The sequence below is a fragment of the Mytilus trossulus genome, unplaced genomic scaffold (assembly GCF_036588685.1).
Source record: "Mytilus trossulus isolate FHL-02 unplaced genomic scaffold, PNRI_Mtr1.1.1.hap1 h1tg000050l__unscaffolded, whole genome shotgun sequence".
Classification (NCBI taxonomy): Eukaryota; Metazoa; Mollusca; class Bivalvia; order Mytilida; family Mytilidae; genus Mytilus; species Mytilus trossulus.
In genome coordinates this window covers 3,266,152-3,293,265 of record NW_026963292.1, presented here as the reverse complement: position 1 = coordinate 3,293,265, position 27,114 = coordinate 3,266,152, and the positions used below count along the sequence as shown (strand labels likewise).

General features: G+C 31.9%; 2 protein-coding genes across 2 annotated transcripts; one reads left to right on the top strand and one right to left on the bottom strand.

Annotated features, from left to right (window-relative positions):
* Positions 1 to 3,132: 3,132 nt before the first annotated feature.
* Positions 3,133 to 12,735, bottom strand: LOC134699255 (lachesin-like). The gene is made up of 7 exons (XM_063560865.1): positions 12,585 to 12,735; positions 10,655 to 10,773; positions 9,989 to 10,247; positions 9,027 to 9,184; positions 7,214 to 7,415; positions 5,751 to 5,984; positions 3,133 to 4,687 (listed from the first exon to the last, which is right to left on the bottom strand). The coding sequence occupies exons 1-7, from the start codon at positions 12,631 to 12,633 to the stop codon at positions 4,551 to 4,553; spliced, it is 1,158 nt and encodes a 385-aa protein (XP_063416935.1). The 5' UTR covers positions 12,634 to 12,735; the 3' UTR covers positions 3,133 to 4,550.
* Positions 12,736 to 18,692: 5,957 nt separating this feature from the next.
* LOC134699246 (fatty acid-binding protein, adipocyte-like) lies at positions 18,693 to 26,794 on the top strand. Its single transcript, XM_063560854.1, has 4 exons — positions 18,693 to 18,971; positions 19,817 to 19,986; positions 25,252 to 25,365; positions 26,609 to 26,794. Exons 1-4 carry the CDS (start codon positions 18,884 to 18,886, stop codon positions 26,657 to 26,659), a joined length of 423 nt encoding a protein of 140 aa, XP_063416924.1. The 5' UTR covers positions 18,693 to 18,883; the 3' UTR covers positions 26,660 to 26,794.
* The last annotated feature ends 320 nt before the right edge of the window (positions 26,795 to 27,114 follow it).

Genomic DNA, 27,114 nt, shown 5'->3' with positions numbered 1-27,114 from the left:
TTAATGAGAAATCAATACAATTTTGAACTCATTTTTGCCATTAGCACGTGTACTAGTTCAGTGACGCATCCAGAACTTTTCATAAAGAGGGGGGCCGCTCCATCCATGCTTCAGTGATTCCCTATATAATCAACCAATGTTTTGCCACGAAAAAGGGGGGGGGGCGGTCCCCAAGCCCCCTTCCCCTGGATCCGTCTATGTAGTCATTAACGATACCAGTAAGGTACAAGTAAGATATTATTAATAAGTAATTTCTAATTATTCCAATTGATATTTAAGTATTAGAAAACATTCTTTATTCTAATCCTTTTCTTAATATACAAAAAACAGAAATATAGCCATACAGAAACGCAAATCTATATTTAGAATATAAAGGTCGAGGCAACTCAGTTCCAGTAAGGACTGTTTGATTCATTCTCTTGTGCACAAAATAAATTTTATCGTATAATATCACGTGCAAGGTTTTCTTGAAGCTGTGAAATCGTAATAAAATAAAAGATAACGGTTTTTATCACTGATATGCAATTTTGTTTCTCTATTTTTATCACGATACATACAATAATATCATGCATTAAATGAAACCTCCCAAACGGCACCAACGGTTGTGTTACGTACCAACCGTACCTGATACGTAGCAAATCTGGAAACCTCTATTAGGCGTGCCTTTGAGGTAGAAATGGTTCAGATTAAAAAAAAAAAACACCTTGAACATAAGAAAAAGATAAAATGAAGAAACCTCTCAACAAATGAAATGGGAATAAATCAACTAGAAGATGCAAATACAAGCTGAGAATTCACACAAATCGAACTTACGATGATGTTGACGAACTAATGATTGTGCTGATAATAAACAATGTACTTGAAATGACTATGGTTGAAATTGACTGCTTTTATTTCGACATTGACTGTGGATCGAAATTGACTGCTTTTATATTTAAATTGACTGTGGAGTGAAGTTGACTGCTTTTATAATAAAAAATATTGTGCAGTGAAATTTGCTACTTTATTTTGAAATTGACTGTGTCGTTTATTTAATCTTTTAAATAAAATAATCACTTATTTTTTTAATTTGTAAAATAAGTCATTTTAACTTACCTGGCCATATGGGCTATGAGCCAGTATCGTGAAGCGATCTTAGTGCTAAAGATTATCTTATCTGCTAAGCATGCTAAGGGTGTATCTTGAAAAAATCTTAGAATTATTATCAGCCCTCAAAATTCATGTTGTACGCGCAACCCTAAGAGTACTCTTTATCATCTACGGAACGCTCTATTAGTTTTAATCTTAACGATTGGGTGACCAATATAAAGAAATAAGATAAAATTGAAAAGAACTGTTCATGTACCCTATCACTTACAGGTTGCACTTTGTAAGTACAGATGTTGCTCAAAATACGCCTCTTTTGGGGAGTAATTGGATATTCATAGAAAATTAATTTTGTTTACATACTGGTTCCTACTTATGCTCTCTGTGTTCAATATCGCAGAGACAGAACTTGGGAATGTTACCAGTAAATAAACACGTGCATATTGTTTATATTGAAATCTGTGGTAACCTTTCATTCGAGGTAGGGGTAGTTAAGAAAATTAGTCTAAGTTTAAACTCTGAGACGTTCAGGGCATATAAACGTTGAAAATTTGCCGCACAGCCCTATATTTTGACCTTTGAAAAAATTGTGGTGCATATGAACTTTCAATTCTAGGATAAGATTTTTTTCAAAACTTCATAGTAAAAGTGGTACAGTTTTAACCGTAAAAGGAGTTCCTATGGGAAATTGCATTGTCAATATTTACAGAAATGCAACCTATACTGATATTTATAAAAAGTGAAATAACAAAAATACCAAACTCCTAAAAAAATCTAAACGGAAAGTCCCCAAGGAAAGGACAAAATCAAAAGCTGAACACACATTAAGCGGATGCATAACAACTGTCAAAGGTTATTAGTAATACTAGTAGAACGTGCATTTTCGTATGTAGAAATCTTATAAAATAGATATAATTTGTGTGGTCCCATATTCCAAAATAAAGATAGTGATTAGTTTTTATTGTTTTCATTGTTGACACTTTACTAAGAGGAATTTTCTCGTTGCATTGAAGATCCATTGGCGACCTTCTGTTGTTTTTGCTCTTTCTTATGGTTGTTGTCTCCTAACACATGCTCTATTCCATTCTCAATTTTTATCAAATGTGTTTCTTACAACTCAAAAACATTTTGGAAATATACTCCAACTCATCTCCTTTTACAAAACTATTATGGTAAAATAAACACAAACAACTTTCAGATAGAAACTTTTTTTTATAAAATGACAGGGAGACTAAAACTGCCATATTTTATATAATAGCATTTGATTTATAATGAAGCATTATTTGTCTTTTATTAAATACACCGTTTTCACATTGTTCCTCTGTCATCTGTCAATCAAAGACAGGTGTTAGGCAGCAACCATTTAATTTCAAAAGGGGATTATGGGGTAGACAGAGCATTTTTTTTCTTCATCAACCTGCGGATAAGATTTTTTTTCAGGAAAAACACATATTCCAACCCCTTTTTGAAGTTAAATTGTCGGTCCCTTGACATTTTTAAAGAGCAATTTTCTACATTAGCTTAAAGTGAATTCACACAACTAAAAGATGACTATTTATCCCTGTGCCTTGGGTAGAAAATTCTTAGTATTTCGATAAATAAGTTTTGATAACAATAAATTTATAAATATGACAATAGCAATGATAATTCATGTCAGCACAGAAGTACTCATTGTCAGAAAAGAAATGAGCTTGTTCGCACCTCTATTTCTGAAAACAATTCAAAGAAATACTAAAAAATTCAATATTCAATGTGAAGCAGTATTCTAAAGTCATAATTAATATTAATTTATAAATATTTTGGGTTTTTTTTCTAATTTTTTTAAATTTATTTTATGTATCTATGTCATGAATTGTTAGATACACATATAATTACAATCAACAATACAAAAGTTTTGTTTGAATATATAAAGAAAAATATATTTGTTAGATAAGATTATCCATAACACTCTATTTGTTTCCAATAACAATGAAGCGCATACATAACAGCATTTTGACAGTTTGACATTTAAATTCATTTTTATAAAAATGTCAACAAATGAAAACACTTTAAAATATTACATGTATTATGTATGAGATACTGCCACTATTTTTATATATATATATATAACATGTACAATATAAAACAAACGTCCCAGCAGAGATAAACATGCCAAAATCTCACTAATAATGCGTTCTTAAAAGTATTATATAGTATTATGCATACAATGTAGTAAAAATTGTCAACCCCTAGACATAACCGGATGTTGTGAATTTATTTGAGTATATACAAAACCAAATAAATATTATGAAAAGATATATTAAGTTAGTCATCTAGAGAGATCTACTAGGATTCAGCTTTAGACTTCTATTAATGGGTTTTTCTCTACTACATATATATCGCTATATTTGTTTATGATTAACAAATATCAACATATGCACATCAGAGGATTCAGGGTCTATAAGTAATTCGTTTTCTATATCACTAGATTGTTAGCGATTTGGTTTTGAATTCGAATCCATCACGTGTCTCGTGCATTCGATTCCAATCTTATTGACTAGGATTGCCAGTTTTTTGTGGAAGTTTAATACTTTTTCCGGGCACTCTAGCTTTCTCTGTCCATTAAAATTGAGTGCCATGATAAAGGCAATAGTACTGATAGTTGCATGTTAAAGAATACATTCAATCCATGGACATTGACATAAAGATGCTCATTGTGCATTTTCAATTTAGTTTCGTATTCAAGGTGGTATGGCAGAATAAAATAAAAATGATGAAATTTGTTCATACTTTGCCAAAACGTACTATTGATATAATGTTTAAAAATATAATAAAAATGATTGATCACCGTGCATTTTCTCAAGCTACAGGTTGTGACAAAATGTGACAAAATGACACATGTTGTATGGATTTAATATACAGGATAAAACAAGATTTTGTGATTAGAAACTAAACAAAATGATAGAGTTTTAAAATAAGTTAAGAAGATAGCTTTCAGACAGTGCTTTGAGAATATCATAAGAAAAGATAGAGCCATAGTACGTTTTTTCTGGCTAGAATACAAAATTAATAGAAAAATTTCATGTAGATTCCCTCAGAAAATCAATGTTTTAGAGTTACCTCCCCTTAAAATAACAATTCTATTTTTTTAAAGCAACCAAAAATAATCTACACCTGTTAAAATATTAATATTTATAAGTTTTATTCTAATAAATTGGTTCTTTTAAATGAAAATTCACTTTTAATAATTGCCTGCCTGCATCAAATTGAAAATCTGTACCTTACGTTCTCTGTTTTTTACAATCCAAGGTGGCGGAAGACACCCATACCTCCTTTAATGCTTTCAATGGATCCAAACAAGACAAAATGAGAATGGATCATAAGTGTATATACAGGTTATTATAAAAAATTGAAAATCACAAAAATGAAAATGTACATGCATTTATAAAATAGATACATTTTGTTTTGCACCAAGAACAAATGATTCATACATCATGTTTACAATAATACAAATAGTAACTAGCTAGGATTGTGAGTGTTAAAGTTAAAACAGAAATGTGTACATTTTGTGCTCCATTCCCGCCAATAGACGGACAGTTTGGTCCTTGGCATTCCATAGTTTCTGAAATAGAAAAAAACATAATGTGAAGAAACAAATAATCATATTTATGAATGAAATTCGAAACCCTCTTTGTGTATTGTATTCATAATCTGCCCGTCTCCCAAAGCAAAAATTTTAAATGGCCCCTTATCCCTACTTTTCTCTTCAAAATTTTATTAGATTTAGTGCATTTTTGAAAATCATACAAAATCCTTTAAAATCCTTATCATTTTCCCCATTTTTTCATAGTTTTGAAATAATTACTAGTATGACAAATCGAGAGAGAATTATTTCCCTCCAAATTTTCTTTTTGTCGTATAAAAAGTACAAAGCCCTCTCATTTTGATTTCTACTTTTGAAATTTATTCATTATAGTATACCATCAATTCAAAAAAGTCTTTTAATCTTTTAAATTTTAAAACAGAGATTCGTGCATCCATAACACACAGAAATATTGTAAGAAACGCATCATCGAGGGAATTCTTTGTCATAGCATAAAATAAGTGCAAGCTTCTTTGATGAAATTAAAATATATACATCTGAGCATCCTGTGTCTAATTTTGTAAATTTATCAGTATCCGCATCTTGTTTTTCAACCATTTCTATATCTTTTTATTATTGAACATGTATATAAATCTTTAAGTTATTCTGGCAAAGTTAACCAAGTTCGATCATCGTGTAAATGTTACATTGAAGCAAGAAACATGATATGATACACAGAGTGACTATCTTTTAATGAGTTTTAATGAATGGGGGTCTTTATTCTAATTATATTCGAGTATTCCACTAGCTATATAGCCTGTCAACACCAAGGTTTGAGTTCGAGCCTCGCACGCGACAGAGTTTAATTTAAACTGACTAGGACTGTTAGGTATTATGCCAGCGGTCAAAGATTTTTTCCCGAGTTCTCTTGATTTCTTCGCCAATAGAAAAAAAATAGCCTCCACAAAATAGCTTAGTGTTAAAAATTGCGTTAAAACACAGATAATCAATCAGTCAATAATTTAAGTAAATACTAACTTAATTCTATAATATATACACAATCAGTTTCGAATAAGTTCTATTACATCTATTGTCTACTTACCAAAAAGTACAAATGAAGCGTTCCCTTTACCAAACCGGTTCTCTGCATGACAATAAAACTTTCCAAAGTCACTACCCTGGACAGTTTTTATAGTAAGTGAGTACCACTTCTCGTCAGCTTTTAATCTCTGGTCATCTTGCTGATTCAGATCATATTTGTCATTATCCTGAATTTGGTCGAGAGAACCTGTAGCTGGATTCATTTTATACCAAATTACCTCCGCTCTAGGGTTTGCTGTAATAAACGTTAAATAGTTGCAATCATATTCATCGTTTTATCTACAAACGGAATATCTTTCTTTTGAGCCATCTCATGTAAACTCATTTTTGCAATAATAATCATCATGATGCTGGACTGTGTAGGTATACTCATATATTTGAGCATTTTGATATTGTATTCTTAAAATCAACAGCCAAATAAAAACACAAGGATCATTTGATGAATGGGTTGATGTGAAAAATATCATAAACAAACTTAAGCAGGACAAACACGTGGTGATAAGATATTTCTGAACCCTAAATTTTAAATAAACGACACGCTGAGCTGAAACTTGCAAGTACTCCATAAAAAAGTCCGATATAACCCTGATGTCCAACGGTTGTTTTGCAAGACAGGCTGTGTTCCCGGGGCCCAACCATCAACAAAACAGCCGTGTGACGTCAGAGTAATCTCGGACTATCGCTAACAAAACGTTGAGTCTTTTGTTTTCATCTAAGTCCTGTCAATCTGGCGAGTAAAGTCATTTTCAACTGAATTTTCAAAGTTTGTTATTATGTCTTTTACACCACTGCCCCAGATTCACGGATAATTGAGTGACCACAAACATGTTAGACCTCGCCACACTCTATGTGTATCTTTGCCAAGATTAATTAAATGGTTGCTGTCTGTCCAATTTTTAGTTCATTGTTTTGTCATAAATAAGGTCGTTTTTAAAATTGTTTGACATTGTTTATGTCGGGATATAGCAAAGCTGATATATGAATGACGTTGTTTCCTGATAATTGAAGGTGGTAGGTTGACATTATTCCCTTACACAACGGCATTTTCGACTCATTGACATTCATACCACATTTTATTTAATACGAACCATCGTATGTTATTCAATAGCCATATAATTAAATAGATGCATCATGAATAGCATAAAAATCTAATGAAATCCGTAGCAAGATAGTGGGTATATGACAGAGTTATATGAATAAGAAGAGAGATCGGAAATAAGCCAAAAAGATAACAACAAAATAAAACAATAAAACTAAAGATGACATCAAATATATCTCTTAATTAACTGCTGCGTAAACAATGTATTTCAATATCGGAAAAATTGCATGAATTTCTTTGTCTTCGTATCAAAATAAATTAAAAAGGCTCGGCAAGCCTCGCTCATTGGCTTCATTCAGATACTAGTAAGTGGATTTTTTTCTGGAAGCGTTTTGAACAACATATGTTTTGAATCATATCCTTACCTGCTACAATGCAGTCTAATTTTGCACTAAATCTCCTGTTCTGAACTTGGCCTACAGTATCCATCTGAGCCTCACAATATGGTGAAAACGTAACCTCAATCTGGACAGCGTAATCTGCTGGTGGTTTCACATTATTGTCAGCTATACATAAAAATTGTCCTCGGGTTGCTGCATTTATATTGTAGATTTCATAAACTCCGCCCTTTTTAGGAAGAAAAGTAGTCTCATACTTAATACTATAATGATTCTCCAAGTCACAATTTGTAAAAGTACATCATTATACGTTAAAGTTACTAGTATATGTTGAACAATCAAGGACCTTTCTCTTCCTCACGACACCATGTAGAAAATTGAAGCAAAACACCTTTGACATACTTTGGACTTGTATTTTTACATTGCTAAAGGTTCTGCCTTTCTAATTAGACTTTTAAAATACGCATTTACACAAAATCCGTTGGAGATGTACGGATTGATACTTGAGTGTGGGAGAATGTGAGATATTTATTGTTATCATTGGCTTTTATCTTGTTTTTAGTTACTATGCTTTTTCCAGCTTCCTGCCAATATGACGAGTCAACCAATTTACAATTGTTTTTTACGATTTGCTTTTTTTTTCTGTTATACCAATGCCCATAGATTTTTATGCAGAGTTTTGAGTGCTCACATACATATTTGATCTCACCACATCCCAAATGTGCCTGTCCAAAGTTAGATGTCTGTGGTTGTCGTTGGTCTGTTAAAGTCAGGAATATGACAGTTATTATGTATTCTTTTTATGTGTTTGAGCTTTTGATTTTGACATTTAATTAGGGACTTTTGGTTTTGAATTTTCTTTGGAGTTCAGTATGTTTGTGATCCTTTTATTTCTTTTTCGTTCATTCATAATGATAGGTTAGTCATACATCATGACGTTGTGTTTTTTTGTTTGTTTTTTTGTTTGTCTTTTGTGTTATATTTCACGTTTTTTTCATAAATAGGCCTTTTTGAACCGACTGTAAAGTTTGAGCCTTGATCTTTCTAGGCCTACTAGTATATTAACTTAAATCCACGTCATTTTGGACTCTGTTGGATAGCTGTCCCACTGGAAATAATAATGATCACATCTCCTTATTTTTAAATATGTGTGAACCCATGTCCTCTTGAGAAAGTGAAAAAGCAAAATTATAGAATAATGAAAACAAAAAATGGCTAAATCGAAGGCTCAAACACATCAAACGAATGGATAACAACCTTCAAAATCAAGACTCGTTACAGTCTTTTTCTTATGTAGAAAATTGTTTATTAAGGTGGTACCCAACACTTTAACTAAAATTAATTTGGCTCGTTTAATTTTCTTGAAATTTTGACAAAGTATTTACTTTAATCCTTTGACAAAAATATAAAAATTTCAAAAAATTTGAACCAACCATTTTATCAGAAAAATTACACTGGTTATAACTTATATAGCAGTTTGACAAAGACTAGTTTTGAACAATGAGAAGCTTAATATTCCCTTAACAACACAACGTGAATAAAACGTTTAGCTGATATTACAGAGTTATCTCCCTGTAGTGTTAGGTACCACCTTAAACTGGGTTTCAAAGCTACACATGTATCTAAACCTTACACTTGTATGACAGTCGTATCGAATGTCATTATAGTATCAACTCAACAACAACGATGTGTGAACAAAACAAACAGACATAAAAGGTAGTGTAAGCAGCATCTGCTTCAAATATGACACCTGTCATGTTATTCAAAAGACTAGGAATAGTATATAACCTATATATAAGGATCTGTTATGTTAGAAACAAATATTTAAACCGCGCCTTACCCAATGTTGAAATCCTCCTCCTGGTAATGGTAGACCGTCGCCTCGTTTCCATGTTATATTTGGAGAAGGAATACCGTTTGCTTCACATTTCAGTGTTATATTAGATCCTTCCTGAACAACTATATTTGATTTACTATCTAATTTGACTGTTGGTGCAACTAAAACCATATTTGAAAAAAAATATGAATGCATACAAGTTTGCTTATTTCTCTTTGATTATATACATCGACTGATTTATAGTACTTTTTTAAATTATATTCCATGCTCATCTTGCCCCTTTCTTGTAATAAATTGCCTTGAAAAGTCGTTGCTTGGTATTGTTTTTTATTATTTTTTTTGGCATTATCTAGAATTAGTTGTACTGATGATCGTTGTTCAGTAGTTTACAAAATTTGCCATTTATTTCTATATTGACGAATATTCTTGATTTTTTTCACGTCTGTGTACCTAGAATATGCTTATTTTTTTTTAACAAACCTGATGTGATAACTTCGTTGAGTATTAGGCGTTCGGTCTACTACACTTAGGAATATAGCCGCAAACAGCTGATGCATGTAGGATTACAATCACTAAATATAGCAAATTTCCACCTACCTCACTCAAAACAACTTTTTACAAGACAACAAATAAACGCAAATGAGAAAAAAAACCCAAAAGTACAGAAACTATCGAGAGAAAAAAGGGAACAGTAGTACAACGCTGTTTAACTGTCATAATTCAATTAAGCAACTTGAACAAAAGTGTTAAAAATACAATGATATACAATTCGCCGTTTCAGAATCAAATGCATTCTGTGTAATATTTTCCAAAATGTACACCGAAACGTCGTAATTGGTTGAAAATGTCCAAAATAATGGAAATTCAACCAATGCCGTGACGTTATTTCATTTTGGGGTACGAACAATGGAATTACCCATAGCCCTTTAAATTCTGAAACGGCCATTTAGTTTTTAATTACTTACTCTGAACGGTTAGAAGACCAAGCTTTTTCGGCCATTGTAAATAGTTTTGATTGGCGAGTTTGATCATACATGTATAAGAGCCGGCATCATTTTCAGTCAATGCCCGGATGACAAGTTGATACAGTTCTCTATTATTAATAACAGATTTTCTGACATAATATTTCGGATGACCTTCAACTACATCATTAACATGGATCTTTTCATTGGATGATATTAGTAATGGTGTTCCTGATGGTGTTGTTTGTTTAACCCATTGTAACTGTAATACAGAGAGAGAGAGATATTTTGTAATAACACTATCAGTTGATGTTTTATACTAAAAATGAAAATTTAGAAGTTTGATGACTAATACGGACTGTCACGCTTAACATTTTTTATAAAGAAAAAAAAAGTTTTCTTAACAGTTTATAGAATTTTTATTTTTCATTTATTACATAAGTGAAAAATTTGAAAATAAAAAAGATAAATTTAATTAAATCATTAAAGATATTCTAATCTTAATTGACTATGATTGTCAGTTTTCCTATCGGCGGTGGCTTTCTCCAGACATTCAGACTGCCTCCAAATATAAAAAAATACCGCCACGAAATAGCCCACGTGTGGCGCTTAAAAGTGGCGTTAAAACACCAACAATCGATCAATTTAGTAATTAATGAATATACTTACTACCGCTGATGAAGGGTTCAGGTTTATTACCGAGCAGTTGAGATACCCAATCTGACCTTGTTGCTTCACCTCAGGTAAAATGGCATCAACAATTTCTGGTCTCGTACCCATAGAGATTACTGTATAAGAAAAAAAAATACCAAAAAACATATTTACCGTATGAAAAAAAAATATGTATAAAAATAAGAAGATGTAGTATGATTTCCAATAAGAAAAACTAGCTTTCTACAAGAAACACAGAACTTAACACCTACAGGCCACTGTTTAGCTGTCAACAATGAATGAAACCCGTACTGAATAGTCAGATATAAAAGGCACCGAAATGGCAATTCGAACGAGAAAACTAACGGTATGTTAATGAAAAAAAGTTTGATTGAAAAACAACTACTATAATATGATGTACAGCAACAATCGAGTATCACTTAAGTGCCAGTCTCTGTAAGAATCAGGTAATTTAGGTAAAAATCAAAACATGATCAGAAAAAACCCACCGAGCTAATCATGCTATTTAATACTATAATCATCATCCTGAGTTAAAAATAATTGGTCTTACGTTTGTGTATGTCTGGTAATATCAAATAACTTGGTTAGAAAATTGGTTAGAATGATGGCAAATTACAGAGTTATCTCCCCTTATTTGTTAATTTCTAGTGCATTTCAACCAAATTGTATCTTCTATTACCAGAACAGAAAACAGAAAACAGAAATGAATGTTATTTTTGTGCATAACTACATATTATGAACTAAAATCAATGTCAAATTGGGTGGGTTTTTTTTTTGTCATGTTTTCACCACTGCCTGATTCTTAGGCAGACTGGCACTTAATTACCGTGATTCAGGGTTCTTATTATACAGAAAGCGCCAACCCTCCTCTTTCCTGGGACAGTTGTGTAGAAGAAAAAATAAGAACAAAGCCTAATTTGTTTGCAACAGATACATGTCTGATATTCATTCCAGTATCCTCTTTTCATTTACAAAATGTATTGCTCTGAAGACACCTACTTTTAATGCCACCACTTATTTACTGAATCACCACATTAAAGAATGTTTTTTTATAATAATTTTATTTCATTGAAAAGATTTACATTCATAAATAAAAGTTATTTTTCATTCTCGTCTATTAAAATTCAACCCTTTCAGCGGTAGAATCTTTATTAACAATCCCCGAGTCCATGACGACATAACATTTATTATCTCGTAAAAAATTAAAGGAAAACAAATGAATATACGAAACGACTGAAATATTAAAGCAGAGTTCGTTACAAAGGTACACACCATTTATTCGGGAGAGGGGTTGCTTTTCTCTTTCGTTTCAATTAATTATTTACCATGAAAATTCCAAAACTCCGATACAATCAATTATTTTCAATTATATAAGTTTTAATTTATTTTTGAACAAGATTTTTAATTTCTTTTGTTTTTTTAAACTTTTAAAGGAAATTGTTTCCCAGTAAGGTAATATGTGTGTTCACTTGCTTTTCCCTTGTGAAAACCAATTATGTGTTAAAGAACACTTTATTTATATACAAAAAGGACCAAAAAATCTTGTCCCGAATGGAAAACGAAAGGGACGATATCTTCCATATTTGAATGTCTGATAAACTGTTGATCATTGTGGGTTTACCATATTCATTTTAAAACGGCTACATTCTGGCAAATTAATCACTGCTCAAGTGGTGGTACAAGCAACAACATCCATATAATTTATTTTTATGATTAAATTTTTACGTTACGCTAAAATAATGAAATATCTACTTTAGCAATAGTAACGGGCATAATACTAGGTCACGTTAGGCAAACATGGCGCTCATTTTAAATCCCACTCCTTGTGTCCGAACCTATACTGCCATTTTCCACCTGTTTTTCGTGTGTGTCACAGTTTTCCGTATGTGTTTCATGTATATTTTCTATGTGTACATAAAAGACTTACCACATAAACATGCTGATGTCAAAACAGTCAAAAAGGCAAAAAGTTTCATTTCATTTCTTTCTAACCATAATAACAAAAATTAAATAAATGGACGTCCATAAACAACTTTTATCAAATTTTATCTTTATCTCAAATATCTGTTATCACGTGTTATTCCGTCCGCGTAGTGACATAGGAATTCGACAAGTTATATTGAGACATGATAACATGTGTCCAATCACTGGAAAACCCGATACTTCATTGTACAGTTATGGTTAAAAAAAACTACGTACTAATGCATCATAGTATATAAAGTATATATGCCTTCGACTCTTAATATTAGTAAACATGGTAAATACATATTATGTTTTACTAATTTCTACGTTCAATTTCTACATTTATTGCATAAACTTCGGAACAACATGATGCTTAATTTAAATGTGTTACCTTCGTTAAATAAAGAATTGTTTTTATTATTATTATAATACTATATATCAATTATAAAAAAAAATATCTAATTTACTTTTACTGAATTATTATTTGAAATTTGGTGGTCAAACGGTCGAGTTTACAAAAAAGTTTACAAGGCCCGGCATAACCATGAGAACGTTGGTTCAAAGTTTGCAGCAAAAGTGCATCATAATTTGGTCGATTTTTGCAACTTTAGGGTAATGTTGAAATTATGAAACAAGAATAAGATTTATTCTTAACAAAAATTAAAATTCAATTTGAAGTGAATTTATGATTCGAGTTTCTTCGTGTTGGTTGGTGGTGTCATCATGGCCATAACGATGTAATATTTACAACAACACAAAACCATGTTCAATTTGCTATGTAACATTAACACTGACTCCAACAACGATTTTCGTCTAGGAAACGTTATTTATTTATTAATTGAAATAGTGATTTAATGTGTCAAGCCCTTTCAAGCTTATATTTAAGATACAAAAAAGAAGATGTGATTTTCTATGATTTTCAATGAGACAACTCTCCATAAGAGACCAATGACTAATAAATTAGCAGCTACAGGTCACTGTACGGCTTTCAACAATGAGAAAAGCACATACTGCAGTCAGCTATAAAAGGCCCATAAATCACAAATATATAACAGTTCAAACGGGAAAAACTATGTAATACAGCAACAAATTAAACAACAACCACTAAATTATAGGCTCCGAACCTGGGACAGGCACATATATGTATACATAATTTGGCGTAGCTTGCTTTTTCTCATACCAAGTAACGATCGAATGCGTCATTTTTATGTTAAATTCAACATTGCCATGAAAGCGGAAGGTTTTGCTAACCACAAACCCAGGTTCAATCCACCATTTTTTTTAAATGTCCTGTACCAAGTCAGGAAAATGGCCATTGTTATATCATAGTTCGTTTCTGTGTGTGTTGCATTTTAGTATTGTGTTTCTGTTGTATCGTGTTTCTCCTCTTATGATTTGATGTGTTTTCCTCAGTTTTATTTGTAACCCGGATTTGTTTTCTTCTGAATCGATTTATAAATTTTAAACAGCGGTATACTAGCTGTTGCCTTTATTCAAGCCCTTTCCAACTTATTTAATATAACGTGTGCGAAAGTTGTGCTGTTACACTGCGGTCCAAGTCGGGAGTTATCTAGTGCTCAAAAACTTGATTAACACTATGCTTTGTGTGTCGATTCAACAGTAGCCAACATGGGACTGAAAGAATAAAATTGAGAATGGAAATGGGGAATGTGTCAAAGAGACAACAACCCGACCAAATAAAAAACAACAGCAGAAGGTCACCAACAGGTCTTCAATGTAGCGATAAATTCCCGTACCCGGAGGCGTCCTTCAGCTGGCCCCTAAACAAATATATACTAGTTCAGTGATAATGAACGCCATACTAATTTCAAAATTGTACACAAGAAACTAATATAAAAATAATACAAGACTAACAAAGGCCAGAGGCTCCTGACTTGGGACAGGCGCAAAAATGCGGCGGGGTTAAACATGTTTGTGAGATCTCAACCCTCCCCCTTTACCTCTAACCAATGTAGAAAAATAAACGCATAACAATACGCACATTAAAATTCAGTTCAAGAGAAGTCCGAGTCTGATGTCAGAAGATGTAACCAAAGAAAATAAACAAAATGACAATAATACATAAATAACAACAGACTACTAGCAGTTAACTGACATGCCAGCTCCAGACTTCAATTAAACTGACTGAAAGATTATGATTTCATCATATGAACATCAGGCACAATCCTTCCCGTAAGGGCTTTAGTATCATACCATCATAACATATATGAGAAGAACATAACCCGTGTCATGCCAACAACTGTTTTTAGAAAAAATGTCTTTAGTTCCGACGCAAAGACCTTATCAGTGACTCAATATTAACGCCAAAATATGCAATCTTTAATGACTTGACAACAGTATCGTAATTATATCCCTTCTTAATAAGTCTATTTAAATGTTTTGTAAGTTTCTGAGGTGAATACTGACACCTTTGTGCTTTATAAAGAATATTTCCATAAAAAAATGGATGTGAAATACCTGAACGTATAAAAAGTCTGCATGTTGAGCTATATTTACAAATGATGTCTTTATACCGATGATAAAATTTAGTAAAAGTTTTGACTAGTTTGTGATATCGAAAACCCTGGTGTAATAATTTTTCAGTAATACATAAATTTCTCTCGTTAAAATCTAAAACATTGTTACAAACACGAGCGAATCGTACAAGTTGAGATATATAAACACCGTAAGATGGTGACAAGGGAACGTCACCATCTAAAAACGGATAATTTACGATCGGAATTAAAAACCATCCCTTTTATCATAAATTTTAGTATTCAGCTTTCCGTTAGTGATATAGATATCAAGATCGAGGAAAGGGCAGTGGTCATTATTAGTATTAGCTTTATTTAAAGTAAGTTCAGCAGGATAAATTTCATTAATATACATACCGAAGTCGTCATTATTGAGAGCCAAAATATCATCCAAATATCTAAAAGTATTATTAAATTTGTTTATCAGATGTTGTTTTGATGGGTCTTTGCTTATTTTTGTCATAAATTGTAATGCTTCTATAGAATATTACAAAGAACCAAAAGCTTTTAAACCAAACGGACGGTCTTACACATGTCACACCCGATAGGAAAAATTCTAATGATTAAATTTCTATACCCAAATAATGATGAATTGATCCCCTAGTGTCATACAAAAAATACTGTACACCAAACCAAAATTTATAAATATGAACAATATGAAGAACTATTCTTTTTAGCTAGAAAGTATACATGACTTTTTTGTATAATAAATAAAAACTTTGAGACTATAACCATGTACCTGCTCACCCTGAATAACTGATCTTGAGGAAAACTCTTGTACACTTTGAAATAAAAATGGGTGACACGTATACAGGCATCTCAGCAATAGCTGCTATTGAAAATTATTCATATCAACTGACGTTGAAATTAAACTGTATTTCTGAAATAGAATCCGCTGGACTTGAATACAAGAAACAAATATGAAATTAACATGTGGTGTGATTGTTAATGAGACAAGTTAAAACAACTCTCCACGCGAGATAAAATTACATAGAAATTAACAACTATAGTACAACGTGAGGCCTTCATCTATGAGAAAATCCATTCTAGAAAGTCAGTTCTAAAAGGCTCCAAACGAGAAAACTAATGACCTGATCTGTTATGTAAGAAAGAAATATTGAAAAACAAATATGATTTGAAAAAATACAGCAACAAACGACAACCATTGAATAACAAGCTGTGGACATGTCTATACAGAGTGTGTGTGTAAAGGGGGGGGGGGGCTAGTTTACTATAGCGCCAAAACATCTCCCAATATATATCTAAAACTATCGTTTGCTGCAAGAATTTGCCTATTTTATCAGTTAAACATCTAACAGTAGGTCACAAGTGTAAACGAAGTGACAAATATGCCAATGAAATTGCAATAACATAAGTGAGGTCAAATTTTTCCTGTTTTACTTAAACGGTTGAACAGGGCTACTCTTATATAGCATCCCTTTCATCATTACTTTATTATCCTATTTCTCGTGGTCAGCTAGTAGATAACTACTATGAAATGACAATGCCATTATGTTTTTGCTTTTGAAATATGATTCTCAGAATAATAGTTCTTATGCATTTTTCAAAAGAAAAAATGCAAAACGGTGAAAAATATTTATCAAAATCATTATTTTTAGTTATACAAATTGTTTTTATTACATGTATATGGATAAAATGACTAAGCGAACAATTGAAATTAAATATGTGTTTAATTTTATATCCGTGATTCCTATTTTGGTACTTAACTAAGAACGTTATATTGTTATCCAGTAATATAATTTGTTCATGCACGTTGCTTTGCATTTTTTTTTTGTAAAGTTCCTTGATATTCTAAAACGATTGTCCTCCCACTCTAAGTTTACTTCCGATAACTTCAATTTCAATAAGCATAATTGGCTTCAATTTATGGATTACTAACATGCTAAATACAGGAGATTAACAGATTAAATAAACGTGATTTTTTTAAATAGTTATAACAATATTTTGTTTTATTTCAATTACTATTGAACTTTTTACATTAATTTGAGATATGATGTTGATCTGTTAAATACATTTGTATCTGAATAATCTGATAAACGTGACCAACTTCTTGATATTATTCAGACCGTACGCGTACGGTCCGACCGTATGCGTATTTTGAAAATATACGCATATGGTCCAGACCGTACGCGTACGGTCTAAATACTCATACGGTCTGGAACATACGCGTACGGTCTAAATACTCATACGGTCTGGAACACGTACTTTTTCAAAATACGCATACGGTCGGACCGTACGCGTACAGTCTGATTGATATTAAGAAGTTGGTCAAGTTTATTAGATACAAATGTATATAACAGATCAACATAATTGATATATCCAATTAATATAAAAAGTACAACAGCATTTGACATAAAAACTTACTATTTAAAAAGATCACATTTATTTAATCTGTTAATTTCCTGTATTTTGCAGGCCAGTATTTCATTAATTGCAGCTCAGTTACTGTATGCTCATTGAAATTGAAGTTATCGGAAGTAAACTTAATGTGGGATGACAATTGTGTTATAATATTTATCACTTTACAAAAGAAATGCATACGCAAAGAACATGCATTAACAAAACATGTAAATGTAAAAACTACGACGTTCTTATTGGAAGCAAGTGTCACCTTCGACCAGAGTAACAAAATAGAATTCACGGATATTCAATTAAACAAATATCTAATTTCATTTGTTCGCTTATTCCCTTTATCCATCTTTTTTGTGATAATAACAATTTGTATAACTAAAAATAAAGATTTTAATAAATATTTGTATAAATTTAACCAATATGATCCCAAAACATGTATGATCAGCTGGACCGTACGCGTATACTCATACGGTCCGACCGTACGCGTATGGTCGGGCTGTACGAGTATACGTATACGGTCCGGACACGGTACGCGTACGGTCCAAATACTCATATGGTCTGGAACATATACATGCACTATTAGTTTTTTATAGTGTTAGCTTTGTCTATATTTTTTTTTCTGCTTTGACCAAAATTTGTTTTTTTGTTTGTTTCGCAAATAAAATAAATTTAAAAAAAATATATTATTTTTCAATTAAAAATCAAAAATGAATGTTTTAGAAAAAAAACCTTAAAAGATTTGAACTTGAAATGATTCTGCTTGCGATTTAAAGAGAATCAGGTGCAGTCTAATGGAAAATGTGACATTAGTTTTGAATCACTGACTATCTTTATCCTTTTTTTTTTTATTTCACATCCTTAGAAAGAGTATAAACTTGTACTGATTTTACCACTGTTTTCGTCTACTTGTAATTGATGCAATATTACGTTCACACCTGTTATATACCTTAGGCTTTGTGAATAAGACACAACTTCCTGATTTTAAGTTACATATTAATGCACAAATACACTGACAATGCAAATGCACAAAATATTAAACAAAAATATATGTTTTACTCAATATTTTAATTTTTGATAAAATTATTCAAGTATTTATTAGATAATACCAGTTAAATACTAGCTTGGTTGTAAATATGTACCGGACATCCAATACAAGTTCAATGTGCATGACAATGTTTTTGCATTTGATATCGGGTTCATAGATACGAATATCAAAATACGTGTACTTGTAGTAATATTTTGCCCGAGGTAAAGAAAACCAGGATTTATTTGCTCAGACACCTATAAAATCAATATTTACATTTTTGTCACGTGTGAACATTGAACCCTCAACGTAAACCTAACTGAGATCATCATCATGGCCCTCGCAGAAATTGGATCGTCTATTGCAGGAACTTGGGTATTGGTAAAAAATGAAAATATGGATGATTATCTGAAAGAAATAGGTAAGCAATTTAAATTTTCGTCAGTGAGGTTAATATCTGGTACGTGGTAAAAATTTTTGGAGGTCATAATCTGGAACGTAGTACGAGCAAATGTTGTATCCATGTGATTTTCTTTGTTTGCATAAATAGTCAAAAATTGAAAACATGCATTAGAAAGTTATGAAACCCAGAAAGTTCAGAAGGTTAATTTATACTTTTCTTGTATAAATTGTCACTGAAATATATCTTATAATGAGATGCAATTGCGATTTCTCCCATATACCCTAACACAGTTGCATTCCAGTGGCGGATCCCGGGGGAGGGGGGACCCCATTTTTTTTAGTCCACTCAATGCATTTGAATGGGGACATATAGTTAGACCCCCCCCCCCCCCCCCCAAACCACCCCCTTTTTTGTCCTGGGTTGGGACCCCCCTTTTTTAAATGGCTGGATCTGCCCTAGTTCAAATAATTATGACGGCTGGCAAGGCTATTTTTATTATTTTTCTGGGACGCCTTCCTATGTAGCCTTGCCAGACCTCATAATTATTTGGACTTGATCCGCCCCCTGCATACTGAGAATAATTCAACATAGTAGCAGAACCGTAGCTCTTAGGTCCTTATGTGATTTTTTTACTAGTGGCATGTGATCCACAAATGGTAAAAAAATAACGTAATGACCTAAGAGCTACGGTTCTGGAGCTATGTTGACATAACCAGGTTTATACTGACAGACAGCATTGATTTTTATTTAACAGGGTTCAGGTAGGGGTTTACAGAATAGAGAATAACGGGCTAAAATATAAAGAATACAATGTAGACAAAAACTTATAGTTAATACTACTTTTTGTATTTTCAAAAAAATAGGTGTAAACTTTGTTTTACGGAAGATAGCAGCAGCAGCTAGTTCAACAATGACAATAAGTGTTGAAGGTGATCAGGTTAGAATTATCACCAAAGGACCCAAGGACTCAGACACATCATTTAAATTAGGCGAAGAGGTGGAGTCAAATGATCCCCAGGACAACCCAATGAAGGTAAATGTAACAGTCAATATTAGGAAATATATTACCAAGTGACTTTGTCTGAAAAGAATACGAGAATGAGACAAAAAAAAAGTCCCACTTCACTCCTAGTTATAAACATGATAAAACTTTGTGTTATAATTTTTTTTAGGCCACAAATGTCTAAAAAAAATTATCTTAAGATGCAAATATTTGAGAAAAAAACATCAATATGTTATTGAAATGATTAAAGATTGATTTATATCTGTAAAGAACAAAGGGGCATTATGTTTATATATCTGTGGGGTCATTTATGTCTGTCATGTCTGTTCATCTATCCCTTTGTTCTCTTGTTCTGCTTCAGGTTTAAGTTTTTGGTCAAGATAGTTTTCGATGAAGTTGAAGTCCAATCAACTTGAAACTAGCACACATGATACCTACATGTGATCCTTGTAATTCTTAAGTCAAATTTTAGTTTTGACCCCCCTCCCCCCCCAAACCCCCAACTTCATTTTTCATTGAACATATATAGAGAATGATAGTACAAGTAGCCTCTGTAGGGCATGTAGGGCATCCATGTACTATGGACGTCATAGGCTCTTGTTTCTATTTAAAGGAATTATAACATGTACATGACATGGTCATTTTTACCCAGGGACATTAAGGACATGGAAATATATACCTATAGGAAAATGTATGGTATATGATACTTGATTCTTTTATAACTATCTCATTCTGTGTATTTAATGAAACATGAATTATTCTGGAAAAAATCCAATACAGTAATTATTTTACCTATCCTGAATCTTGTTTCTTTTCATTCACTGAACTTTAAATCATTGAATTTACTGCACTATTATAGTCACTCTATACTTCTCCTGTAACCAAGTGTCAGATAGCATTTAATTTATGTGTGTGGCATTCATTTTGACCTTCATTTCTTATTTTGTCATAAATATTGCTGAGTCCCAATAAACTTACTGAGAACCTAAGGTAAAATAGAAAATATCAAATAAAAAGGTCACCAATAAAATATCACAAATATGCATTACAAATTAAATTTCTTAATTGGTCCGTTATAAAGTCTTTCTATCTGGTAGATAATCAAAACAGCCTAAGAGAGCTACTATTAACTTAAGGGGGGGGGGGGGGGGGAGAGCTAGGATAAAAAATATTGTCCAGCTTTTTTTAGTTGTAATCTCTGTCATGCCTTTTCATTTTTCACTCATTCTGCACAGGCACTTGTCTCAAAAAAACAAATTTATTATATACCTTAATATTTGTTTATGAGAAAAGTCCTGTCCTGCATATTTTTTAACATAAATTCTCATCTTGCCTGTTATTTTTGCAAAGTGAAATCATCCTGCCTCTGCCTTTTGTTTTTACCTAATACTCCTTTCCTGTCTTTTTGAAAATATAAATAATCAAAGGCACCCCCTCCCCCATAACATTATAAAAGGATCTCCCTTACTTACAATTCATGTAAAAGCTTGTCTGCAGTTTTATTTTCGTGTCTAAGTGACAGGTCATCAGCTGCCCATAACTAAAATATTTAAGTAAAAGCAAAAAGCAAAAAACAGGACATACATGTAGCATAATTTTTTTTCTTTTTTTTTCTCTTTTGAAATCAATGATATCTTAAAAGCACTTAACCAGTCCATTTCATTTGACCAAACCTAATTCATTAGGCCCCCAACTATTTTTTCATCATTATGGATATATGCTTCAGTGTATTTTACCTATGTAAAAAACCAACATTCACCTAGTTTGAAGCTCGAAAGTAACACACAATGAAAAATAATAGCGTATGTTTAACAAATATAACATAAATCTGTGTTGTAGTATACTAAAATCAACCTAGAATATGTACTTCTATACTGTTTAAAATCATCAGAATCAGTTCGTACGTCCCTTGGCATTGAGAATTGAGAATGGAAATGCATAATTCTACAGCCAGGTTTTATATGTCATGATAAAAAGAAAGACAAAATAAACACCGTACTTCAATGTGGTATATCCAATTTCACATTTAACACTAAGTATGTGCATACATTGTGTAATTATATTCCATTAAACATTGAAGATATGACGGTCGTTAAATCTTATAGAATAAATAGTGTTGTATAGGATTTTAAATGAAAAATAATCTTTATAAATTTTGTATGTTCGAAACGTAGGAAAAACAACTGAAAAAAAGAGGTGACAGGAAAATGAGTGACTCATTCTATGTTTTTACGTTTCCCTTTGGGGAAACTCATGAGTCACTCATTTTCCTGTCATCACTTTTCTCCATTTTTTTTTTCATTTTATCACTTAAGTCAAGTAAATCACGGCTTCCGCACTGGATAAATCGTACCAGTTTAAATTACAGGGCTCCATTCATTTGGCCCGGATGGATGTATAAGTATGTAGTTATGTCTCAGAGTTATGTTTAATTATTTTACATAAATAAATAAAATTTTACTTATTTTGCTAATCATTATTAAACTGCTATTCGTTTGGAAGGCTGCAATATGTAGTTTCTGTTACAATTGCACTACCGTTGTCAAATTTGAAATATTATACCAACTTTGATCGGTTAGGGCATTTTTTTTAAATTTGAGGACAGCTATCTAAGCAGTAGTTGTAACATCTCAACTGCCACCACCTTTGGAAATTTAGAGTCACTCTTGTGTCAGTTCACATCGCAAATAACTATTTTTATTTTGGCACATCACAAATAACTATTTTTATTTTGGCACATCACATAGTCTGCGCCGTGTATGGAACTTTTAAAATTGTACCATCATCTGTGATGTTCGCTTAAATTGTATACATTTTCAAGATTTTGATAGTGTCTCAGTTTGAATATATTGACATGATTCATTTGACGTCGTGTTATTACCAAAGAATTATATCTGTTATCCGAAATATCTAATATTTGTTCATTTTACATGTATAGTGATTTTAAGGCGATGCTGTAGCCTTTTTTGACTTGTTATATATAATATTTTGTTGTGTACATTATCATTCCATCGCCCTGTAAGATTTATCGTTGACTATTAATTCAGTCATTTTATATATATATGTATATATAGAACAGCCATTTACTTTTTTTTCAGAACTTGTACACGAGGGCAATATGTTGTCATGACTCCGATTTGTTCTACATTTAATCAATATCTTTCCTCCGCCGTTTTTGCGCTTTGTTTGACAGGCGGTAAAAACTGGTAGCCATAAGGTCAATTTAACTCTCTAATCCTTTTCCATACGCTTCCCAAATGTTTCCTTAAATTGTTTTCAATCAGGCTAATCTTCGTCACAACTGTGGGCTTTGCTGATTGTTGAAGGTCGTACGTTGACCTGTAGTTGTTAATTTCTGTGTCAGAATGGTCTCTTGTGGAGAGTTGTCTCATTGGCAATCATACCACATTTTTATATAGCATGTCTTACAATTGTTAAGCTAAATGTCTGTGACAAGTTCCAGATATGTATTTCTCAGCACAAGCTTCTCAACGTAAGACATCGTTGATTTTAAACGGAATAGCTGTACTTTTTAGGAAATCCTTGTTGGTATCGGTAATAGACGGACTCTCAAACTTTGTATCAGTGATTCAGATTTTAATGTTCTTACTGTTATGTATTTGGGGTTTCAAATAGTTTGGGGTTCCAGCCTTCAATTAAATAAAGACAACAGTAGTATACCGCTGTTTAGACTCATAAATCCATGGACAAAAAACAAAATCGGGGTAACAAACTAAAACCGAGGGAAACGCATTAAATATAAGAGGAGAACAACGATACAACACCGAAACGCAACACACACAGAAACGGACCAAGCATCAGACAAAATCCCACGAGAATAACATACATAACATCTAAACCAAATACATAAATTTGGGATAAACAAGTACCGTGCCTCGTCTTATCTTGATATCTCAAAAATAAGAGAAAACAAACGACACAACATTAAAATGCAACACACACAGAAACGAACAATAATATAACAATGCCCATCTTCCTGACTTGGTACAGGACATTTTTAAAGGGTAATAAAAATGGTGGGTTGAACCTGGTTTTTTGGCATGCCAAACCTCGCACTTTAATGGCAAAGTTAAATATAACATTGAAATGACAACATAATATTACAGGACTACAATACAAATAAATAGGAGAACATATTAGACAAAGAAACACATGATTAATAGATAACAAAAAGAATCAGGTTTAAAATTCAATACGTCAAAAACGCGCCTCGTCAACATAAGACTCACCAGTGACGCCCAGATATAAAAGATCGAAAGTGAAAAAAAGTACAAAGTTGTACAGCAATGAAGATCAAAAGTTGAAAAAGGTTGTGCCAAACACGGCGTAGTTTTTATGCTTGGGATAAGAACATCCTTATTATTTAGAACAATTAATGCTATTGTAAACAGTAAATTTTATCAAATGAATATGAAAGAGACATACATAAACTGAAGTATTGACTAATTACTGAAAACTAAACCCGAATACATAATGCTTAGACCAACACAGAATAGACACACCTGACTCAGTTCAGGCCTAAACGCAGTAAATCATTAATTTTAAAATGACGTCACATACGATGTCGAAAAGGCACAAACATTACGCCACATTTGAATTTATGAAATTTAGAAACAGCATGATGTCACATATGAAAAACTATAATTCAAAAGTAAGATAGAATTAGGATTGATTTTAAAAGATTATATTAGAACTAAATACTGATATTACATTTAAACACAATACATACTGCAATACTTATTAATAGCAATCAACTATAATATATATAATGTCCAGTTTGTTATGAATCCAACTTCAAACGTAAATTATCGTACAAAAGTAAATATAATTAATAAAGGCAGTGATTAATTTTTCTTTCCGTAACATCTAAATATAATAAAAAAAAGACGTCTGACTCAACACATTTGACAAAATCCGATGAGAATTACAAGATTAATGTTTCATTTCAATTTCGAACGTCTCGAGGAGCAGTATTATATATAATCATTATCAGATGATGTAGATCTCATGCTTCTGAAACAGAGCAGTTTGATTGGTCGCACCTATCTGGTATTTTAAATGCAATGACGCCTGTGCTTATTATTATTTTTAGCTATGTCATCTTACTTTTTCCTGTTCTAGGGTACCATCATTGCCACTTTTCCGAACTTTGTCCTAAGTAAAATCCGTAATCCCCCTTTACCACTACGTGTTTCCAGTATCACTGCTATCATCTAATACTTTTAAGTTATCTAGGTGAAACGTCAAATATCATATATTTGTTTTCATTTTAAGGCTACTGTTATCTGGGAAGACGGCAAATTAATCACAACTGCTAAGCCAACAGAAGGATCAAAGGCAAAAGCAACACGTGTAGAAAGACGGATAGAGGGCGATCAATTAATAATGGTAGGTTACGTTTATAACATATAGGCTTCTTTGTTTATTAGTGCTTTATAAATAGTATTGCTTTAATTATTACATGTTGTCTGTAATACGATTGGGTCCTATTGAACGGTGGTATCTCATGACCAGTGGTGATGTTGTTGTGAATTGGGATATGTTTTCCTTTTTGGTTGGATTATTATTTTATGCACAATCGGTTTTGGCAGAATTTCGAGTGGTAATACAGTAAATTGTAATGTCACATCACTTATCATAGTTTTCTGTATATCTCTTTATCTAATTTTTATTCTGACTAATTATATGGCTATGAAAAAAGGAGATATATCTGTAAAATTTAATTGTTTATTCTGCATTTAGAATGAAAAGTATGTCCAAATTGATTAGATTGTACCTTTTAAAATGACTAACAAATGACTAAAATGTATTTGTAATTTAACCGATTTCATTAAGTTCACTATCATAACAGTTATTTGTTGAGTATACACAAATATTACACATAAAGCACCAAAGAAAGGGATACTCAAACTAGCAATATAATAGAAAAATCGAAAGATATGGGGTATCTATCCATGACATAGACTATTAAATATTTATTTATCCATCCATGACATAGTCTATAAATATTTTTTATCTATCCATGACATAGTCTATTTGATATTTATTTATCTATCCATGACATAGTCTTTTAGATATTTATTTCTCTAATTCTTCATCAATTTATCTCTAATTTCTGCACCCATTGTATAAAAAAATTTAATCAACGTGTGGTTCGTTTGATCTCACTTCTTCATTGGTTAAAATCCGATTATGACGTCCAATTGTTTCTTGTTTTCCTCTGAATATCCGGCATGAAAAAAAGGCGACCATGCCTGAACCCTTGGCTAGCGAAGATGGATGACGTCACATAGAAAGAACACATCTTTCTGCTGATTAGTCGCAAAGAAGGAATATGTTTGTGTGCGTATTGTTTGAAAATCATTGGAGAAACCGATTCCACCACCAAATCTCATGTAATACGATACTTATCCATTTTCGACAGTTAAATTTTAAATATTTAAAACGCTTGGGGAGCCTCGCGTTTTAAATTTGAAAATTTAACTGTCTCGAGTGAATAAATATTGTAGCACACTCGATACAGTGGTATAATCTATATTTATCTATCCATGTGTTTTTTTGGTATAGTCTATTAAATATTTATTTATCTATCCATGATATAGTCTATTAAATATTTTTTTTCACATTTCAGGATGTTTCTGTAAATGCTGTAATGATGAGAAGAATTTGGAAGAAAAAGTAAACATGCTGACATTTTATGCTACCATAGACTGAGTTTGGTTTGAAATTTGGTTGTGTTTCTTATTTTGATATACAAATCTGTTTGTCAAATTTTGTTTTAGATACTGTCATATTTTATCAATTTGTGAAATAATAACAGCATTATCAGGTTCTGAAACGGTGAAGAGTTGAATACCATATCGCTATGACAGTATTCACATATATATATAATATATATTTAGAAATTTTCAAGAAATATAAAATGTTCAGGTCAGGATCTATGAAGCGAAAATACTCTTTATGAAAAATGTACCAATGAAGTTAATATTAAGTATATAGGTGTTTATACTGCATCATTTAAAATACTGACATTTTTTATGTCAAACTTTTTACACAATTGAAGAATATTAATTAACGAATTTGTGATATTTATCTAGTCATTAATTTATCGTCCTGAACATGCATGAAATATTTGCC